The sequence below is a fragment of the Gadus morhua genome, chromosome 12 (assembly GCF_902167405.1).
Source record: "Gadus morhua chromosome 12, gadMor3.0, whole genome shotgun sequence".
Lineage (NCBI taxonomy): Eukaryota > Metazoa > Chordata > Actinopteri > Gadiformes > Gadidae > Gadus > Gadus morhua.
Window position 1 is genome coordinate 1,570,136 of NC_044059.1, and position 21,317 is coordinate 1,591,452.

Here is a 21,317-nt window from a genome sequence, read left to right on the forward strand (position 1 = left end):
TGCAGGCCCCCCAGACCTGGCCGTCCTCAGCAGGGCCCTCCTCAGGCGTGGCTCCAGGATCCAAAAAGGCCATCCATCGTCAGCGCCACAGAACTCAAGGAGCTGGACAACTTGGACACTGACGCTGACGAGGGCTGGGCTGGTACGTACTGATGACGGGGAGAAGTGGCACCATCTGTCATACCTGCAAACTTGCTTTTCGGCGACAATCGCCGTTTTCTTGGTCAATTGGTTCATTCACGTGAATCACGTAGAACCAGAGTTTTTTGGGGGGGGTGGGAGCGTGTCCTTAATATGCATGCCATGCAGGCTAGAAACATTATATGAATAATTCTTATAATTTACATTTCTCTGGGCCAATCAGAATCTCAGCACTTGCTTCAGAATCTTGAAGCAGAATCATCCTCGCCTTTGGATGAGACGCCAGGCTACCACGCGAGTGATGGAAACTATCGTCAATTTGAAGTAGGGGTGTACGGTATAAACGGTATAGAAAGTACGGCAGTGTGAATTTGCGCTACGGTATGGATTTTGACGTTGCCGTGAGACCGGTGTGACCGGTGGACAGTGTTGTGTGTAACGCGTAACAAAGTAACGCGTTAATACAGTAACCTAACTACTTTTTCATGTAAAAAGTAAAGTTACGCGCAACTACTGAAAATATGGTAACGAAACATAGTTCCTTTTTCAATTCGGCGCAACGTTACTTTTCCCAGGGACAGATCTGACAGCGATACTGCCTTCTCAGGCAGTATGCTATTGCGAAAGCACACAAGCGCGCCTGCGTGCTTGCGCAATAGTCCCTTCATAAGCTCACACCGTACGAGACAGACGCTGGTTGGGTGAAGCTGTCTCTGCATATCAGACATTGTTTCCACAGGCATTTTCCAAAATCAGTCCTTACGACAAAATGCCAGCGGTAGAATGAGTTAACAAACGCCGTCACTGTTTACCTGTGTAAGGACATGGTTCCCTTTCAAAATGTCGATAGAAAGGGCTTCAGAGAGATGGTCAAAACACTCAATCCCAGGTACGCGTTACCTGCCTTCACACACTTCAGCCAAATTGAGATGCCAAAACTATACGGCAAGGTCCGCAAGCAAGTGGTGGAATAAATCCATACTATTAAACATTAGTGTTTTTCAGAGATGGAAGTATCTTGAAAATAAAAAAAAAAAAAGTTTTGCTGCCTTATCAGTATTTACTAGGGCTGTAACGATACACAAATTCACAATTCGGTTTGTATCACGATTTTTGACCCACGGTTCGATACATACCACGATTCTTTTAAATTTAAAAAGCATTTTATTTAAACAACACTTAAATACCAATTATCTTAATGTAACATTTAATAACAAATAATTTGGAACACTGAACAGATTTGAACCGAAAGAATACTATTAAAGTATAGTTAAATTAATAAAGAAATAACCAAAGATTGCAGTTGGAGGATGCTTTTTGCTGGTAGGCATAATAGGGCCCCTTTAACTGTTTGGTTGGTTTATTCAAATATCCTTATTAGCGCTTCTTATTAGGCTATGTAGCTTAAAGAATGACATAATCAGTGACGTCAGCGAGTGAGTGGACGAGCGAGGAGAGCGAGCGGTAGCGCGTGTGTCTAGTGAAGAAGCGAACGAGTCCGGTAGAATAAAGTACCCATCCTGTCAATAATCGGTGGCCGCTTCATTCCAACCTATAAGCAGACAAACTGCCAGTCAAATCACACAAAACAATAGAGACAGGATCACACAGGCAATTTTTTTCGCGCTTGGCCCACTCTGGATAAATGTCGTTCATATCGCATATGAGGACTTCGACGGCTGTGGAGAAATGCAATCCTCCGTAGCCACGGAGAGCTGTGATCACAGAGAGGGCATCTCGTCACATATTTACGGCATCGATAGGAGGGCGCGCTGTCAGCAGACTATTATTTAGACAAATTATTAGCAAATTTCAATCGGACAATTTGACCGAAGAGTTAGAAAGGGCATATCGCGCTTCTGCCTTCTCACACCGCGAGACAGGTTCGTGGCTTTGAGTATCGTGATTTTCGGTTTGATACGCGTATCGTTACAGCCCTAGTATTTACCCCTTCTGAAGCATTTATTTCGAAATTAGAAGATAAAATTAACATACCGTAATATAATACCGTTACCGTCTATGCCTGAAGTCATACCGTGGTGATATACATTTTAGTCCATACCGTACAGCCCTAATTTGAAAGAACTATCTTATGTTAAATTCGAGGTAAGTCAAGCTTTTTGGAGCAAAAACAGCTTTTTGTTTGCTTGATTCAACTAAGGTTAGCTACCGCTGTTTTGATTGATTTTTGATTTAATTAGGTGAGTGCTGCATGCAGCGCTCAACTATTGTTCTTCATAAGTTTTATTCTTTCTTTCTTTCTTTCTTTCTTTATTATTCCCTACAAACTTTGGGACCCATCTCCTTCCTACATTTTTCACCTAGAGAAGCCATTCAAATTTTAAAATATTCAGAATAGCTTTGAATCGCGCGCTTCTTTTCAGATTTTTAAAATATTTTATACTTTTTAAGATATTCTACTTTTAAAATATATTATTTATTTTAACATGGGATGCAATGGGAGGACAGAGCCGTCCACTGGTACTTCAAACTGTTTAAGACGTAACTAAATACATTTTCAACTGTTTATCTTCGTTCAAACCATTTAACAAATCTACACAATTGTATCTTTAATAATATCCAAACAGAATTTCGATGTCATTTTAATCTTTCTTCAGAATCACAGTTTTAGCTTCATACCGGCTTCGTTTTCAGTTGATTTCATTAATTTACGTTGACGCTGGAGAGTGAGGACGTTCAGCAGTGTTGCCAGATCGGACGGTTTTTCCCGTCGGATTGGGCTACTTTTCGAGGACGTTCAGGCAGTGTTACCAGATTTGCGTTTTCATTCAGCTGTCACTTAATTTGTTTCCAACCATTTACTTTTTCTTAAATGATGAGCAAGCATGTTTACATTGTTTACTCAATTTAGACTTTTGAACTTTTGTTCAAATCCCTTCCCTTGATTTAAGCCATTTAATGTTTCTTTATGTCTTAATCTATGTGGATTTATTAAAAAATATTATGAACCTTACTTTGTACTACAGCACTCACCGCATTTTCTGCAGGAAATGCATTTTTGAGTTAACAATAATATTGTATTTTTAGGACTGAGTCAACGCAGAGTACTGCACAAACGTAGACTTTGCATAAAGTTTGTAAATTCTAACAACATAGGGCTATTTAGATAAATAATCTGGCAAGGGTGTTGTCCTAGGCTAATACACCAACAGCAGATTTCTGTATAATAAAGGGCATCCAAGTCTGTCGTTTGAAATCTTTCCATTGTATTGTGTGCTACAAGTTCCGTAATGAATATACACACTAAATCCCACCCAGGGTAGCTCTGAATTCGAGTAGTAGCACATCTCGAAACACCCCCCCCCCCCCCCCGTGACAATGTCACCTTTTTTACTCTGAGGAGTTTGCAGGTCTGATCTGTATCTTTCCTGCTGTGTTATTAATATCAATGATGATATGCTGATTCATTTTTTTAACTTTAAGAAGGTTGACTTAAATGTTGGAGCAATGGCTACAACACTTCAGAGAGTACGGGCTCTCATGTTCCCATCTACCTGTGTTGTGCAGGAGCTCAAATGGAAGTTGACTATACAGAGAAACTCAACTTCAGTGATGATGAAGAAAACCAAGCTGCTAAAGAAAAGGGAGACGCCTGGTGAGTCTTGTATGGATATCTAATTTGATGTGTAATGGACAACGACGGATAGTAATGCTAAGGAATCGGACATTGAAGATTCATTAAAGATTGAGCTCAAAATGCAATGATGAAATACTATCTCCAGTTCAATAAGTACACAGATATTATGTTAAACGTATATGAGGTTTGATGTATTGTTTCATACAATCCATGAACTGGAAGCATACTTGCAAAATGGGCTCTATTTCGTTGATTAGGCCCATACTGTACTTGCTCTGCAAAATTAAATTTCCGCTGTAAAATAATCCTCTTGTGATTCTATTTCTAAGGGAGTGGATGGGTAAAGTGGAGAGAATGAGACCCCGGCCATCAGACGGCCGGGTTGGAGCGAAGGAAGGCTCTGAGGACCATGTCTGCAACAAGGGCTCCCGGGCAGATGGTGTAGACCCCAGAGCGCCCTCTCCTAGCAGCCATGGGCAATACAGTAAAAGTACAATTCCACAGGACTACAAGGTGAGGCTTTAAAAAGGAGAAAACCCTGAAAGATACTCCCTACTGGGTTAAACGTGTTGAGTTGAGAGAAACCTAATGATAATAAAACGAAAGTCCTTCATCTACAACTCCCCAGGGCCAGAGTGCTGGTCGTTCAGCAGCTGCCGGAGTCTCTCGCGGCGCCAAACCACCGACTGCAGCATCTGGAGAGGAGGACTCGGAGGCCTGGCGACAAAAGCGCAAGAAGCAGTCTGATCTCTCGGAGGCTGTGGAGCGAGCCAGGCGCCGGCGGGAGGAGGAAGAGAGGCGAATGGATGAGCAGCGGCTGGCGGCTTGCGCTGAGAAACTAAAGCGCCTCAATGAGAAGCATCGACCCGCAGCCGAGAACACGGCCGAGCATGCCGACGAGGAAACAGGTGCTGCGCATGACAAAACGCCCCCAATGGCGGTTCCCCCTCCCGCGTTGAATGCAGCGCCGTCGATACCGCAATCCCTGCCCTCGACGATGCAAGCTTCTCCACCAGACAAGGAGACGCTAGAAAGGGAGAGGGTGGAGAGGGTTAGAGAACGGCTGGAGAGGGAGACGGTTGAGAGAGACCTGGAGAGGGTGGAGACAGACCGGGACGAGCGAGAGCGAGAGAGGGAGGAGCGAGAGAGGGAGATGCGGGAGAGGGAGGCGGTGGAGGCCAGTGTTGAGGAGGAGGTTCACTTCGGGGCACATCAGCCTAGTCCTCCGGTCCAGAGATCTGTTGTCATGGCTCCCGACCCTCCAAGTGGAGCCGATGGCTCCTTGTCAGACCTCGTCCCCCTGGTTGAGAAGAGTCACCCTGACAGGACGTCCAAGCCCATCAGAGACTATTTCAACATTGATGACAGTCGAGGTGAGCCCAGCGGGACATACATCTATATGTGGCAGGTCGGGTAAAGACAGTTTGACAAATGGGATCTTGCATAACACAATCCTTGATCTGACTACATTCAAATAGGTTAAACAAAACATTTGTGGCCTCATGGGAGCTGTTACAATTTTGTGAGAGTATTAGTCATAATGTTATGTATATTTAATGTACGTAGAGTTTAATTACTTTTATATTATTAATTAGACTTTTGATGCATCCTCTAACTGCGCTATCTATGAATGTGATGAATCTGAGAATTTTTGCCCGGATATGCTCTTATGTGATTGTATATCCTTCTCCATATAGATGAGCCCCATCTTTCCCGTATGGACCCTCCCAACCCTGGAGAAGATTCCATCGCACCCTTGGATCTAGAGGGGGAGAATGGGGCATGCATGCGACCCCCGCTGACCTCGGGCTACTCTAAACAGTTCCAGAAATCTCTGCCTCCACGCTTCCTCAGGCAGCAGGTATGTGTCCAAGGAATCTCCTTGCAAGAAATGTCCACATGTCCTTAGCATGATATTTTAATTATGAATAAAGGAACCGATGATTTGTTCATCCTAATGCTTGTGGACCTTAAGCATAAACAAGAGGGTAAAATGGATGGATCCCACAGCAGTGGGATAATATTTAGGGACGACATATTATTGATAACCCTTAATTTAATACCAATGGATCTCTCTTCAGGAGCAGATGAAACAGCAACAATGGCAGCAGCAGCAGAGTGGCAGGTCTGTGTCCCCATCAGCCACTGGGACCGGGGTTTCACCCACACAGCAGCAGCAACACCGTTCCGTGTACCAGCCCATGGGTCCTCACCATCAGCACCTGGCCACCATGGGATTTGACCCCCGCTGGCTTATGATGCAGTCCTACATGGATCCCCGCATAATGTCTGGACGGCCACCGATGGACATGCAGCCCAACATGCACCCAGGTACAGGGCTGAACAGTTAACGTCATATTAATATAAATGGCAAGGCCGCAATTCATATTTAAAATAATTCAGAAAAGATGTATTAAAAACTAAATTAAATCAGATTTATTCAAATCTGACGTATAAATATTGTGTCAATTATTTAGTACATTGATTTATAATATTTTTTCTATTAACAGTAGGTGCCACATAACACGATTTCAATGCTTTTATGTTAATTCCAATCAACTATCTCAATATTTGGCAAAAATATTTGTAATTATCTTTGGTCATCGTGCAGCCCTACCCAGGTTGCAACACATGCTCCTTTGGATGAGCAGTAAAATGTAGACCCAATCCCTCATCCATATTGTGTGTGTGTGTTTGTCTGGCTTGTCAGGGAGAATTGCTCCTAAACAGATAGTGCGCAGGGAGCCAGGAGACCAATCCAGCTCCAGCTTAGACTCCTTTGACCACCTGACCTTGCCCAGTCGAGACCACGGACTGGCCTCCGAACCATGTATGGTGTGGGGCTCTGATGCCTACGCCCAGCCTGAACCCTTTCCCTCGGTCACACCTTCTAAAGGAATGGAAGATTGCAAGGAATCCAGGTAGGAAGATCTCCACCCCCATGTATCCCACAGAAATCACTTTTTTATATATGATCCAAGATGAGTTTTTCTGTTCTGCAGGCTGGATTCTGGTTTGGATCTGGACAGAGGCCTTTCTGCCATGTACCCGCAGGACCACAGTTCACTGGATTCGCGAAAAAGTGACTTTTTCCGGGGACCCGCAGAGGCACTGTCTCCATTTGGACAGGGCCAAGATAACCTCTCACGCCCTCTGGACAGAGCCCCTGTGGGCTCTGGTTTTGATCTGGATGACCCAGGTCTGCCTAGCGGGGAAGAGGTAGAAGCCCTTGGCCAGGCCATGCTTCAGAGGAGCGTGTCCCATGGCTCAAACCAATCAATACAAATTGATGAGCCCAGGTTCGAGGTTCTGTCCATGGGTGCTAAATCTATGGAGCTGCTCGATGCAGTGGAGAAAGCCGAAGAAAAGCTACGTCATGAGTCATTTTCTCAGCCATTGAGCTGTAGCAGGGCTACACCACCGGCTGATATCCTCCACAAACCAGAGAAGCTGGCCTTGCCCGCCTCCAGCAAGCAGAAAGCCGAGTTGCGCTGGGGCGGGAGGTCCGGAGCGTGCCGAAGGGAGGGTCTAAGTGGAGAGAGGCCCCTGCGCCGGTCGGGCCCTATAAAGAAGCCTGTCCTGAGGGACATGAAGGAGGAACGCGAACAACGGGAGGAGAGGGAGAAACGCCTAGAGAAGGGTGAGCGAGGGGAGAAGCCCAAAAAGGAAGCTGCACCTAAAGCTCAGTCCGCTGCCGACGCCATTTCAGAGGGGTTCAGGGCTCAGAGTGAAGGCCCAAGAGTGGCAGCCGAGCCCACCGAGGTGGCCCAAGGCCTGCAAATGACAAGAGACTCTCAGCCTTCTTCTGGAGTCCCAACCCTGTCTTCACAGGAAGATAAACTAGAGAAACCGGCAGGTCACATCATGCATCCAGAACCCAAACTTCCCTCCAGGAAAGAGTCAAACCTCCCTCCAAGGGCATACCGGCGTGAGGAGCGAGAGAGGGAAAGGGAGCGGGATAGGGAAATGGACAGGGACCGGGAGTGGCCTGCAGACGGCTTTAAAGGTCGTGGCCGTGGAGAGTATTATGCCAGAGGTAGGAGCTACAGAGGGACATACGGTGGGAGGAGCAGGGGAGGTCGCGGTCGTAGCCGAGGGGAGTACCCTTTCCGGGATCCTCGCTCCCACGCTGATCTCCCAGTGGGCGGGGCCGCTTCTTTCCGGAATAGGGAGGAGAGCGAGACGCGCAGCGAGAGCTCTGACTTTGAAGTCATGCCAAAGCGCCGGCGGCGCCGTGGTTCTGATACAGATTCAGAGAGCGAGGGCGGAAGAGAGTCGGCCAGTGACACGGGTCCCTCGGACCGAGAGCCCAGCACAAAACCCAACCGATCACTCAGACGGGAACTGCCCAGTGAGACCCGGCCTGCTCCCCTCAAGCCGGGTTTCGGACCCCCTCACAACGGGGAGAGGGGTGGGCCAAGAGGGGAGGATGAGAGCAGGCCCAAGCCAGGGTTTCTCCCCAAGGGAGAGCCATCTCGTCGGGGTCGGGGAGGGCTGTACAGCAGGCGTGGCGGAACCAGGGAGCGAGGAGGCTCCCGCTCGGTACCCCTCAGGAGGCCTGGTACCAGAGAGTCCTCTCAGTGGCCCTCCAAACCCATGGAGACATTTAGGCCAGAGGACACAGAGTCTGCATCCTCAAGGTATGACCATCCAGCCAACGATCGGCGGCCTCCAAAATACGATGTCAATAAGTTTAGGGAGGGGGCGTCTCAGAGTAGCAGGGAGAGACCTCGTCGGCCTAGGCCCGCCCGGCCCCCGAGGCAGGACAAGCCTCCGCGTTTCCGTAGGTTGAAGGAGAGGGAAGCGGCAGTGTTGGCTGGGGGAGACGCGGCCTCCATCCCCCCTGCCCCGCTACCCTTAGTGCCAGCAACCAGCACCACTGCTATCCCCTCCCCTGTGCCCCACACCATGTCCCCGGCCATTTCCAGGGCACCGGGAACCCCTGTCACAATGCCTGCAGAAGTAGGTGCCACCTTGCCTGCCCCTGATGCCTGCTCACACACTGAAGCGTCCCTGCCAGACACAGGCAGCCCCACCGTGACCGTCGGCGGCACCAAGTCACCGGACCTGTCAAACCAGAACTCCTCAGACCAAGCCAACGAGGAATGGGAAACGGCGTCCGAGAGCAGTGACTTTAATGAAAGACGGGAACGGGAGGAGAGGCGGGGAGCGCTTGAGGCGGCCAACGCAGCGGCCGCCGTAGCTCATGCTTCTGCCCCTCCACCTGCTGCCCCTCAGGGCTCCATGACCCCCACCAGGACCCCTCTTGATACGGTTCACAGACGCGACGGCACTGCAGCCTCCAAGAGGAGCTTCTCCAGCCAGAGGCCTCCGGATAGACCCAACCGCAGGGGAAACAGTTGTCCCAAGCCGGGCCGTGGCTACGCTGCAGGCAAGGGGGAAAGACGGGGAGGAGCCAAAACCGGACGCAGAGGGTGAGTTTCAAACAAATGAGCCCTTGTCTAATTCTTGAGGCTTTACTTGGTTAAGCTTACCCTTAAACTTACACAGCACAATAGACTTCAGCATGTTGGTTTGAATAACCTGGTTTCTGTCAGGCATAAAGGGTAGGCCAATTGATGCAACTTTCAATAATCACCAACCTTTTTATGTGCCTGATTTGTGCCTTATTCGTGCTTGGCTGTGTGACGATGCTTTACAAGTAGGACAACTTGTCTGGATCACACTTTGCTCCCGAAACCCAACTATTCCTAGCGCGTGCACAGGGCTCTACAGTGCGCCCATTTCACTCGCATTTGCGAGCAAATATTTCGGCGTGCGAACGAGAAAAACAAAACAGGAGCACGCGTGCGAGTGACTACTCCACAGCGCACTATACTGTGCGTTCACACCAAACGCGAAGGGACGAAACGATTCCATACAAAGCAACGATTCCATTTGCAGCGAGACACTTTTGCCCGGCACGGGCGAGCGCGTTCACGTGGATTTCAGGTGGATTTGCAGCACGCCACTTTTGCTCGAGTTGAAATATTTAAACTTTGCCGCGACATTCGCGTGATGACAGCCAATCAGCGTTCAACAGCGTGGCCACTGAGCGACGTGCGTAACGTAACAGCCATCAGTTTTCAGCCGGCCAACCGTTCCCTGCAGTGCAGTCCGGGGTGAACCGCAGAATGGAGGAGAAAGTGATTGTTGCCGTTTGCGACTCCCCGAGCTCTATATAGAATAGTATATGATATAATATAATTGTATTGTATACATAATTTCACGGCCAAAAGCTCTGTGCGCCTCCGGCTGGCCGTGGGGTGGGAGGCGCTACGGGAGGGTTTAGCGGGGTTTGTTTACCTACGGTGCTATGGCTACCAGTCTTGTGTGTTCCACGGTTTATTAGGTATCTAAATCGCTGTCTAATCAATACTTCATTCACCGTCTCTTCCGTGGTCATTACAATATTATGAATAGACTGCGTGGAGAAAGTTAATGCTGTTACTGTAGTCGATAAAGCCTCCAAATTCAACCCCCGACTGGTTGAAGGATTTCGGGTGGCTAGTTTATGATGCTAAGAACATGAAAATGTTCTGTACATTTTGTAAGGAAGCCCCATTGGCAATGGCAAGCTCCTCTCAGTTTATAACGGGGAACCCTAATCTGAAACGCGATGCTGTGGTGAAACACATTGAGTCCACTAGGCATTCTCGCTGTCCCGATTTCTATATAAATCGCACCCAGCCCAATAACCCTGGTACGGTGGAAGCCGAAATTGGTGCTGTTTTGTGTAGCATAAATGTAATCTTGTCTATTTATTTGTCTTAATTTTGCTTTAGTAAGTTGTTGCTGTTGGTGTGTGCAATTTCTGAATGCTAATAAATGTTATAAGCAAAAACCTTTTGTGCCCCCATTTTTTTCCCCTGTGCTCCTAAATTTTTTAACTTAGGGGCACAAGTGCTCCTGAAAAAAAAAGTTAGTGTAGAGCCCTGCGCGTGCATCACATTGCCCTTGTTGCTTTCGGAGTAATAGGCTGTGAAAAGATTTTTCATGATGGGCTAAATATAGTCTCTGCCAGAGGTGTCTTTAGTCTGTTCTCTAAGTTGGCGTTTCTGCTTAGAAATAAAATGTGTGACCGCCTGATCTACTTTTAATGTAACGTCAATTAGGGATGTTAATTTCCTGTTAACAATGTGTTTTGTGACAGACGGTAGTAGACTAGTCAAAAAAAAGCATGATAAAATAATATTTAAACAACTGCAGTGATTCCCATCGCATCAAATGCCTGCTTTCAAATTTATCAAAAAGACCTAACTAGAGAGGCAGAGTTGGTCATGAGTACCCCCTCTGTCTATACTGCTATACTCAGCTGCAGCTGATAGGTCTCGTGCCACTCGTTTGCTAGTGCTTGTCAAGGTTAGCTTGTCAACTTTTAAATACAGTGAATCTACAGTTTTAGCTGGAATTCGAAGACCGAAAAAATTATGTGTTTTGGATTAAGTTTTATGAAAGGGGGGTGTGTTATCCCCATGGTTACGATCCACAAACTTTGTAATCTTTTTAGTACCATCGTTGTTACCGAGTGTTATAATAATCGAACGTCACTGATTTAACGAAATTTTGATTTAGTTTCTCTTATTAGCACTTTTTCATATAGTAGGTCTGAACATCACCGACAAGCTATTATGAGAAACTTTAACATTTTGTTTAGATAAAGCATGAATCATAGGAAGGAGCCTGGGCCAGTGCATTGCTCCTTTTTCTTCATTTTCTGGCAAATAAATGTACCGGTAGTCAACTTTGTGGGTGCCAGTTTACAACCCAGTTTGTTTTAATCACTTTTTAGTTGCAAATTCTCGTCCACACAATGTATTATCTCTTCATAGTGGTTATATGCGATCAATCTCAACTTTAGGACAAAAACAATAAAGGTAAGACATTTTTTTTTTTGTTTTATGTGAGTTTTAGTCAGTGATATGGTTTGGACTGTTGGAGTCAGTGGAGGCCCGGCTTTCATATAATGTAGTTTTTGCAGGTCAAATTTTGTGAAAAAGAACGCTATTGCTGTGCATGTGCACAGTTTGAAACACAAAACCTTGTTCTTGCATATGGGTATACATTTGTCTTTTGTCTTTCCTTGGGAATTTGCCCCAAATCCAAAGTACTTTTAAGCAGAACTCATACCAATTTATTTCTCTTCCAAAACTGGTCCTGTGTTTGTGAAATTTTAGCTATCACCATCACACAGAGCAAAGAGACTAGTGCCAAATTACTGCCGGAGACCGCACTGCGAGTTAGTGAGAGGAGGCGTGGCTATGTGGGCAATGATTTGTGTCGGTTAACTCGCTGAGTGTGTGTTGGTTTCACTTCACACAAAAAGATGATCGGATGACTTATTGGAAGTTGGACGGACACCGCGTCTCTAGCCCACTGTTTAATTTCTCCTCAATTCTTAATTATTCCCGCATGCGAGCAGCGGAGAAGATAATCTCTAAATTATTATGGACAGTAGACTAAACGCTATACGACTACAGTAGCCATGTCATTCCAAGATCTTTTGGTGTGAAGTGAAAAAATTAATCCCTCACACAACATTTTTCTGTCTCCTCCAAACTAAACAAGCGGCGTCTCTTCGGAGCTGTCATTTTCTTAAATGAGCCGCGGCAATGTTTCGAATGAGCTCCTAACGCTGCCCTCTTCCGATTGGCCCCGCTCTCTACTAGGGCTGGGATAAACTATTATTTTTTAAACGATTAATCTAGCGATTATTTTTTCTATGCATCGATAAATCTAACGATTCATTTTTTCAGTTTGATTCGATTATCTCCCCATTAATTGACTAATAGCAATTTATACATGTTGATTTACATGTCTGAATGATAAAAACATGAATTCCTTATCAATGCAATACATGTTTATTGCCTTAAAATTCCAAAATAAAAGTGCAAAGTAATGCATTCTTAGAAGTCAGACGTAGCATTCAATAAAACCTTGAGGCCTTGAAAACACAAAGGCCTTCCGTCCATCTCCATTTTGCAAAGACGACATATCACGGAATCGTTTCCTTTTACATTAAAGAATTCCCATACTTTAGAGGAACGAGTGCGTGGCGCTGTCATGCCAAATTTGTACCGGCTGCCAAATTTGTACCGGCCTACGTCATCAGTTGTTGACAAATTCCAAACCTGCCTGGCAACAGACGACGCGATCGTCTGTTGCCTGGCAACGGGCGATAGCGTCGAATGACGTAGGAAGGTTCTTGAACATTCGCGAACTTTCATGCTCGTTCATTGCACGCCTTCATTGAGCGAGACAAGACAGGTTTTTGAAACCTGCTTTAAACACTAAATTCGATTTAACAATTCAATACAAATATAAAGTAAAAACAAGTGTTATCTAGCGATCCGTTATCTGTATTATGTTATTTGGTGTTCGGCAACATAAGCGCGAATGGTTTTTGAAACCTGCTTTAAACACTCAGTTTACTAGCTAAATTTGATTAAACAATTCAATACAATACAAATATAAAGTAAAAACAATGTTTGCCGAATGTTTTTTTAAACCTGCCCGGCAACGGACAACCCAATCAAATCAGTTGTCAAGTTGTCAACAACTGATGACGTAGGCCGGTACAAATTTGGCAGCCGGTACAAATTTGGCATGACAGCGCCTTGCACTTATGAAAGTATGCAGAGCCACTCGCGTTGCTACTTCGCTCCGGCGCCGCCATCTTTGTTTTGGGTTTTTCGAATCGAAGCGCATTGTTCGCGTCGATGTAAATTATGCGTCGACGTCATCGATTACGTCGACGCGTTGTCCCAGCCTTAAGGCCGATCCATACCTCCGGATCCGGACGAAAATCGTCCGTCGCCCCAAACGTTGCCCCCGGAACTACCCTTCATACCTCCGTCTGGTTTCAGCGTTGTTATGGATGTTACGCAATAAATCCTCTAGAGCAGTGGTTTTCAAACTGTGGGCAGTGGTTTTCAAACAGAGTTCTTCAGGGGGGGCGCGACGTGAAAAATAAACCCGAAAAAACCCTTGGAAGTCGATGATTCCAATCATCAATCGTACTTCAACTGTAGAAGTAACATAACTAAATAAATTTTAAACCGTTTATCTTCGTGCAAATCATTTAACAAATCTACACACTTGTATCTTCAATTATATCTAAACAGAATTTCGATATCATCTAAAATTTCTTCAGAATCACAGTTTTAGTTTCATACCGCTTCGTTTTCAGCTGTTTTCATTGAAGACGTCAGCCCATTCTGATACACCTACTTCTAGACTTCGTAACTCATTCATTTTTCAACCGTTTACCATCGTTCAAACCATTAAACAAATCGACACACTTGTATCTTCAATACTATCGAAACGGAATTTTGATAGCATTTATACTTTTTTCAGAATCACAGTTTTAGTTCAAACCGGCATCGTTTTCAGTTGCTTATAATAATTTAGGTCACCATAGCAACGCCGGTAAACAAACCCCGCCGAATAGTCGAATCTCAGGACTGAAAAGGCAGATCTGATTCGACTCAGAAAATTCAGAGTCGGGGACCCTGAATGAATCTGTGTAAAATGGCAGTTTATACACAGATTAAGATGTTCAAATGTATTTAAAAAGGTTAAGCTAAACCATGCTTAGATAAAGTTGTTAAATTGTGTAAAGAAATGTGTTGTAATGTTTCAGAAATGTTTAAAATGTTTAAAAAAATATGTTTCAAAAATTATGTTTCAAAAATATGTTTCAAATGTTTTAAAATTTTGATCAGAGATGTTTAAAATGTGTAAAATAATTAAGATAGCTTTCAAAACACAGGTATTTAGAACTTTTTTTGGGGGGGAGGGGGGGGCTCAGCTGAATTTTTTTCTCTGAGGGGGGGCTCACTCTCACACTTTGAAAACCCCTGCTCTAGAGGGCAGTGACTGTCGTTTCACAAATTATCGCAAACATGACTCTATTGAGATGATTTTGCTTTGCGTCATCCGAAATCGGCAAAAAACAGTGCAAAAAGTGTGCGGTGACATGTCACACCCCTCACCAACCCGCAGATTATCTCCTCAAAATGTTGTTAAATGACCAATTACAACTCATTGCCAAAGCAGGGGAAAAATGAATAAAAAGGTCAGGTTTATAGTATAATATAAGTATAAAACGTTAAATACAATAGGCCTATATGCATATCAGATATTATACTACTCTATCTGTTTTCGCGAATGGTCTGACTTTTGACTCTATACTGGCGCCTCGATTTCCGGTGGTATTGCTCCGGTTCTCCCGGAGCACTCCGGATTCGTAAGCTCAGAGGCGACGGACCCATTTACGGACGAAACGCCTCCGGGACCGGACGAAACGGCCCGTATCCGTATTTACCGTAGGGTGTGAATGGGCCTTTACACTCTACACACGGCCAACTTGCAGTAAGCATGCCTCGTGTTTCAATTCAAACACAGGTCGTGCCGCAGTTAGAGCTACTGCCTCTCACTCGGTGAGTTTGTGTATGTATGAGTCGGAGGCAGAACGGGAGAGATAAGCAGAGTTACGAAATAGCTGGCACGGCTCGAAATGGCTGTTATTTCAAATGGCACATTTTAATCTGATCGGTTAACCGGTTAATGATGGTCGGTCAATAATATTTTACATTTTCGCCATCCCTACTAGGGACCGGTTCATGTAATGTCAGCTGGAACTAAAACAGTAGCAGGAATGTGACTTTTAATTATGCAGGATTTAATTGGATTGTTCAAAAGTGTGTATGCAAAATATTTAAAGCAGATGCTTTAAGCAGATGCCTGTCTAATACTAATACCATAATATTTGAGTTGTGAAACTACCAAACTAGTTTTATAATCTCAGCAATGTGAGTCTTATTGAGATATATGAAGTGTATATGGTCCCCCAAGCTTGTGTTTGTCTCTGGCTCTCTGACCAAATTGACATCCTATGTATCCCGCAGCGCTGCAGGACAACAGAATCCAGATTCTTCCTCGGCAGCTGCAGGCTCGGGGGCCCAGAGAGGCTCTAAAGATCTTCCCACACGCCGCAAAGACGATGCCAAACAGCCCGCCAAGAAGCCCAAAGAGAATGCTCTCTCCCAGTTTGACCTCAACAACTACGCCAGTAAGGGACCATGCTTTGTCCTCTTCTTCAGTCTGATCATTTAATGTATCATTTGGGACAAGGGTCACAAATTAACTTTTAAAATTTTGTATTGAAATAACGGCAAAATCAGATGGCCATTTTTCATCATATACACCTCATCATCCTATCAAAAGGTCAAGTCATTGCAGGTTTAATGATGGACACTTTTTTGTATGATTAGGACTACATCTCCCTACATCTGTTACTATTTATCCGAGCAGTGCACTCTCAGTAAAAGACAAATGATGGAGTGCTGTGTTTGTGTGTGAGCCTAACTCTGTCTCCCCCCCACTCCAGGTGTAGTAATCATAGATGACCACCCTGAGGTCACCACCACGGAGGATCCTCAGTCCAGTGCAGTGGATGACGGCTTCACCGAGGTGGTGTCTCGAAAGCAGCAGAAACGACTGCAGGATGAGGAAAAGCGGAAGAAGGAGGAGCAGACCCCTCAGGTGAAACGATGGCGGATGGCTCTTATGTTACTTACGGATATCTCTGTTTGGGTTAGTGATAAAGTCTTAACACCAGCTGTTCTCTTGCAGAACTGGGGTAAGAAAGGCTCTGGAGAGAAGGGCAGAGGAGGTGGAGGAAAACTGCCACCAAGATTCGCAAAGAAACAGTCATCACAACAGAACCACCAACAACAACAAAACTGCCAGCCTCAGCCCTCGCTGGTTGCTTCTATATCTAGTGCCCCCTCCCAACCCCAGGCCCCCATCTCTGTCCCCCAGCACCCTCAACCAGCCACTGTCCACCTACCTCTGGGAGGAGTTGTGGCCCCTCTGCCTCCCATCGCCTCCCCTGCCGTGGACTTCACCTCCAAGAGCCTGCCGCCGGCCACCTCACAAGCGCACAGCACCCTCGGTACGGAGCTTTGGGAGAACAAGGTTTCCGGCTCCACTGGGCTCCCTGATGTCAAGAAACGTGAGTAAAACGGTGAATACAATCCCCAGTGTATTGACTTGGTCTGTAGTTTAAAGGTGCAGTGTGTAAAACCTAGCGGCATCTAGCAGTGCGGTTCACAATTGCAGCAAGCAGGAACCCCCACCCACCCATACTTTTTCCAGCAGAAAAGCTGCGGTGTGTTGTACTTGCCTGTAAGGTCCTGGTAGGTAGTTATGTCAACGTCAGCATTGAATAGCCAAGTGTAAAATGAGGAGGTTCTTGATAGATTTATAAATTGTATTAAGATTATTCTGTAAAACCAGGGTTAGCTTACAAGTTGGATAGCGATTGGGTAGTAAACCCAAAATCATTTTGTCTTATTTGATTTTCAACATTTTAATCTATGCAATTTTTTGGTCATATTCAACATATCTCATTATAATGCTCATACACAACGATGTTACCAAAAAAAAATCGGGAGTTCATAAAAATCTTTGCTCACAACGCTTTTTAATTCAAAGTTGAAAAAGGGAAAAAAAAGTTTACTTTGTTCTGGTCTACTGTGCGAACATGGCAGGCTACATTTTAGAAGATCCTATATAGATTAGGGCCCGACCGATATTGATTTTTGAGTGCCGATGCCGATTGTTTTCAGAGAAAAATTACGATTACGATCTAATCGGCCGATTTAAAAACAAAACAAAAAAAACAAAACAGTTTTTGATGCCTTAAATATACTTTAAACACTTTTGACGAATATGTGAATTGAATGCAGAACCTTTGAGTGTTTTAGAATACATTTACAGTCAAAAATTAGTGTAATGTAAAATGTAAAATAAATAAATAACTCCCAATGTGCTGCGCTCATGAGCAGTGACTAACACGTGCGCGCTGAGCAGTATGGTCTCACCGTTAGTCTACAGTATAACAAATTAACATGGCCTGGGACCTAAAGAAAAACAGGTACAACATGCTCAAACAACGCGTCTTGTGTACATTGGTGAGGTGAGCGCGCAGCTGCCTGAGCGAGCGTGCTTTCATGTTGTACGGTAAAATGCAATCTCTTTTTTACTCCAGCTAAAGTTGTTAGTTAGCAAGGCGAGTAGGAGCGCACTCTGCAGGATACTAAGCGCAATAACATTTCTAAAAAAAATAAAAATAAATCGGTTGTAATCGGCGTCTTTTTGGCAGATGTTGATTATTTTCAAAAAGGTTATAATCGGCCGATTAAATCGGCAGGCCGATGAATTGGTCGGGCCCTAATATAGATACAATCATTGTAGTGTTAAGGACTAAAGTATTCGTAATATCATGGGTTTAATCTCTATTGAAAACGTATGACTAATATTCAATATCTGCCAATCTGTTCAGCTAGATGCCACTCAACTCTGCACTCTGCAAATTTAAGTCTTGGATGTGGCTTCATGCACGTTTTGCTACTGTACTGATGCACGAATGTTGGACCTTGACTCTAGCTAATGCAATGTGTTATTTATTCCAGTTGGGCCAATCAGCCCATTACACCCACCCTCAGTCAGTGCCTGGAACAAACCACTCACATCTTTCACAGGCAGTGTGACCGCTGAGGTAAGACTCTTGCATGCTTCGTCTGTCATTTGTTGCATTGGAAAAAAAACATTCTTTAGATCAACGTTTCTAAAGAATAACTAGAAATGCATTCCCAGCAGAAACTGTGTATGACCGCTAAAAGCTGAATGAAAAGCATGCTGAAAAACAAAAATGTAAAAAGAGTTGAACTGAAAAGCCTGAAAGGTCAAATTTATTGCAGTGCACTGCTGAACAACCTGGAAGCTGAAATGTATTGCAGTGCACTGCTGAAAACCATTGAAGCTGAAATGTAGTGCACTGTTCTGCAGAAGATCTCGAAAGGTCAAATGTATTGCAGTGCACTGCGGAAAAACCTGGAAGTTGAGGTAGTGGTAGTAGCAGCTGTGGTAGTAGCAGCTGTGGTAGTAGCAGCTGTTGTAGTAGCAGCTGTTGTAGTAGCAGCTGTTGTAGTAGCAGCTGTTGTAGTAGCAGCTGTTGTAGTAGCAGCTGTTGTAGTAGCAGCTGTTGTAGTAGCAGCTGTGGTAGTAGTAGCTGTGGTAGTGGTAGCTGTGGTAGTAGTAATGGCCAGCGTTCACGCCAGACTTTTTCTTGGGCGTACAAATGTCCGACACTATTCCAGAATATCGGACATTTGGAATATCTTCCGGACGTTTTTAACTAATAATTAAATAATCACCAAAAGTCCACATTTAAACGACAAACGACACAAACTAAGTTGCTTCAATAAATGCCATTTATTAAATTAGCCTAGGCAAAAAAAACATAACAGCCATTCTCAGCAAAAATGGTAAACGGGTAAAAAATAACTAATTCGATAATTGCAATTCTTGCTAACTTTTGGCGCAACTTCATGGCATGGAAGTGCTCCGCTGCTCGCGAAAAGTTGAAGTCGCTCAAGATAGATAGTAGAGACGCATATCGGGCGAATTTTTTCCCGAGAGATTTGTTTTGATTTGTCGCGCCACACTTTCGCCGTGCACAGGCGAGCGCGTTCACGAGGATTTGTGCCGCGATAAATTCGCTCGAGTTGAAATATTTCGGCTTTGACGCGAATTTCGCGTGATGACAGCCAATCAGCGTTCAACAGCGTGGCCACTGAATGACGTGTATGTTCATGAATGTACGTTCGCGTTTGCCTCCCTGGTGAGCTCGGCCAGGAACCGCTACTGGTTTTCATATGCTACTGATTTATTCATACATAAATGCAAACTTCTTTCTTTTTTTTCTCGGACATGTGGGCCGTTTACATTTTATTATACCGGCCATGCGTGCGTGCAATCGGCCAATGTCCGGCTATAGCCGGCTAATGTGAACACTGGTAATGGCACTAGCTGAGGTGGTCATGATGGTAGTAGTTGTACTAGCTGAGCTGGTGGTGGTGGTAGTAGTTGTACTAGCTGAGGTGGTAGTAAGCGGCAGTAGAAAAGTTTAATAGTTTATATGAAGCAAAAAATGAAATTGTGTAATTTCATTGGGTTTAACACAAATCCAAACTTATGATTCAAATTCAATATCTACAGTGTGATTGCTGATACAGCATTCACACTAATAAAGAATAAGGCTAAAGATGTACAGGGGAGCAGGAGTTGAGTCTTATGTGGAGCCCCTGGTTTCAACCTCTATCAGTCGTTGCATGTTTCGGCTCTAAAGGAATATAGCAATCAGCGATTAGCTTTCTCATCTGGTCAGCACAACAGATCAACAGAGGGCTCATGGTAGGGCCATATGAAATCCGTTTTATTTTTTCCAAATTCCGTTTTATTTTTTTCCAAATTCCGTTTTTTCCGTTTTAATTTTCATTAATTCCGTTTTTACACTTAAAATCATCAGAACGAGTGTCAAATAAATGCAAACGAATACAATTTAATCATATAGAAGACTACATTTATTAAAACATCACAACATTGCACTGTTTTTAGTGCTTCAAATAAAAACAACATAAATATTAAAGTGCTTATAAACTCTTTTTTTATAAACTCAAATTGTTGTTTGAAGGGGCGTGCCCTGGCTACGGCGTTCATTGTTTTTCATATGGATTTTGGACTTCAAGTGGTCATCTCACGTATCTTTGCGTTTCCAATCGATAGTATGTTGACATATTCTACAAAACACCTGAGGGATAGAAGTGTTTTGGATATTGTTCGGCTCTGAATTTGGGGTTAGAACCGAATTACGGGCGCTTCAACTTCTTCTTCGGCTTCTTGTTAGGAGCCGGACCTATTGTTTGCGTGGTGGACCGGGGATTTTTTTTAACATTGTTGTGCGAGTGACTGCTAAACATTCAGTGACGTTAATGTCACCTGTGTTGTTTCCCTTTTCCCTCGAAACTGAATTTCACCAAAATAATGGCGAATTCCGCTGCATTCCGCTGCACATTGTAAATTTGACGTCTGATGTGCCTTGTCCCTGTTGCATGTTATGTGTGCTAAAGAACAGGAACCTGCTGGAAATCAGTTATTTTACTAAGACAGGCTCGTTTTAAATTGTAACTTTGTTACTTTTAATACTTTCCTGCTTAATAAAAAAAAAAATAAAAAAAATATCAGTTGATTCCGTTTTTATTGTCCAATTCCGTGTTTCCGTCCGCGTTTTCGTTATCGCGGATTTCATAGGGCCCTATCATGGTGTGTTCCTGATTCCTCGGTTGCAGCCTTCCGAGTTGGAAGTTGGGAAATCTCCCAGCTTTCTTGCGGCATTTCTCGGAGGCTCACTCGGAATTCTGAGAGTAGATCGAGAGCAGTAAAGACACTCAACAAAAATGGCTGCGCCCGTGAAGAGATTTATTTTCTTTGTAGTTGTACCATGTTGGTAATTTCAATGTAGATTTTAAATGCTCTTACACACTTGGTTACAATGCTACTTTATTCCGGCCACCAATGTATGCATTACACGGTCTTGCTGTATGTGCAATACAATGTAAAGTTGTGTCGTTTGTTTTTGGGGCTGGTTTGCTTGAGAGGTAAATGTAGCTAACGATAAACAACGACTAGCCAATTTCATGACACAATCACAAAGACAAACAGGAATGCT

The 21,317-nt window shown here is 44.4% G+C and overlaps 1 protein-coding gene across 7 annotated transcripts in view; it reads left to right on the forward strand.

The window, feature by feature from the left end:
* prrc2c (proline-rich coiled-coil 2C) overlaps positions 1 to 21,317 on the forward strand; it is a 53,123-nt gene that overhangs the window by 14,069 nt on the left and 17,737 nt on the right. For 6 of the 7 annotated variants that reach the window (XM_030371890.1, XM_030371889.1, XM_030371893.1 and 3 more), the window contains exons 8-19: positions 6 to 142; positions 3,670 to 3,757; positions 4,069 to 4,252; positions 4,368 to 5,112; positions 5,437 to 5,600; positions 5,821 to 6,070; positions 6,450 to 6,660; positions 6,742 to 9,174; positions 15,649 to 15,812; positions 16,131 to 16,285; positions 16,376 to 16,757; positions 18,220 to 18,305. In XM_030371890.1, coding sequence (XP_030227750.1) covers positions 6 to 142; positions 3,670 to 3,757; positions 4,069 to 4,252; positions 4,368 to 5,112; positions 5,437 to 5,600; positions 5,821 to 6,070; positions 6,450 to 6,660; positions 6,742 to 9,174; positions 15,649 to 15,812; positions 16,131 to 16,285; positions 16,376 to 16,757; positions 18,220 to 18,305 — 4,999 coding nt within the window. The remainder of the gene's footprint in view (positions 1 to 5; positions 143 to 3,669; positions 3,758 to 4,068; positions 4,253 to 4,367; positions 5,113 to 5,436; positions 5,601 to 5,820; positions 6,071 to 6,449; positions 6,661 to 6,741; positions 9,175 to 15,648; positions 15,813 to 16,130; positions 16,286 to 16,375; positions 16,758 to 18,219; positions 18,306 to 21,317) is intronic. The other variant, XM_030371892.1, reaches the window with a different exon arrangement.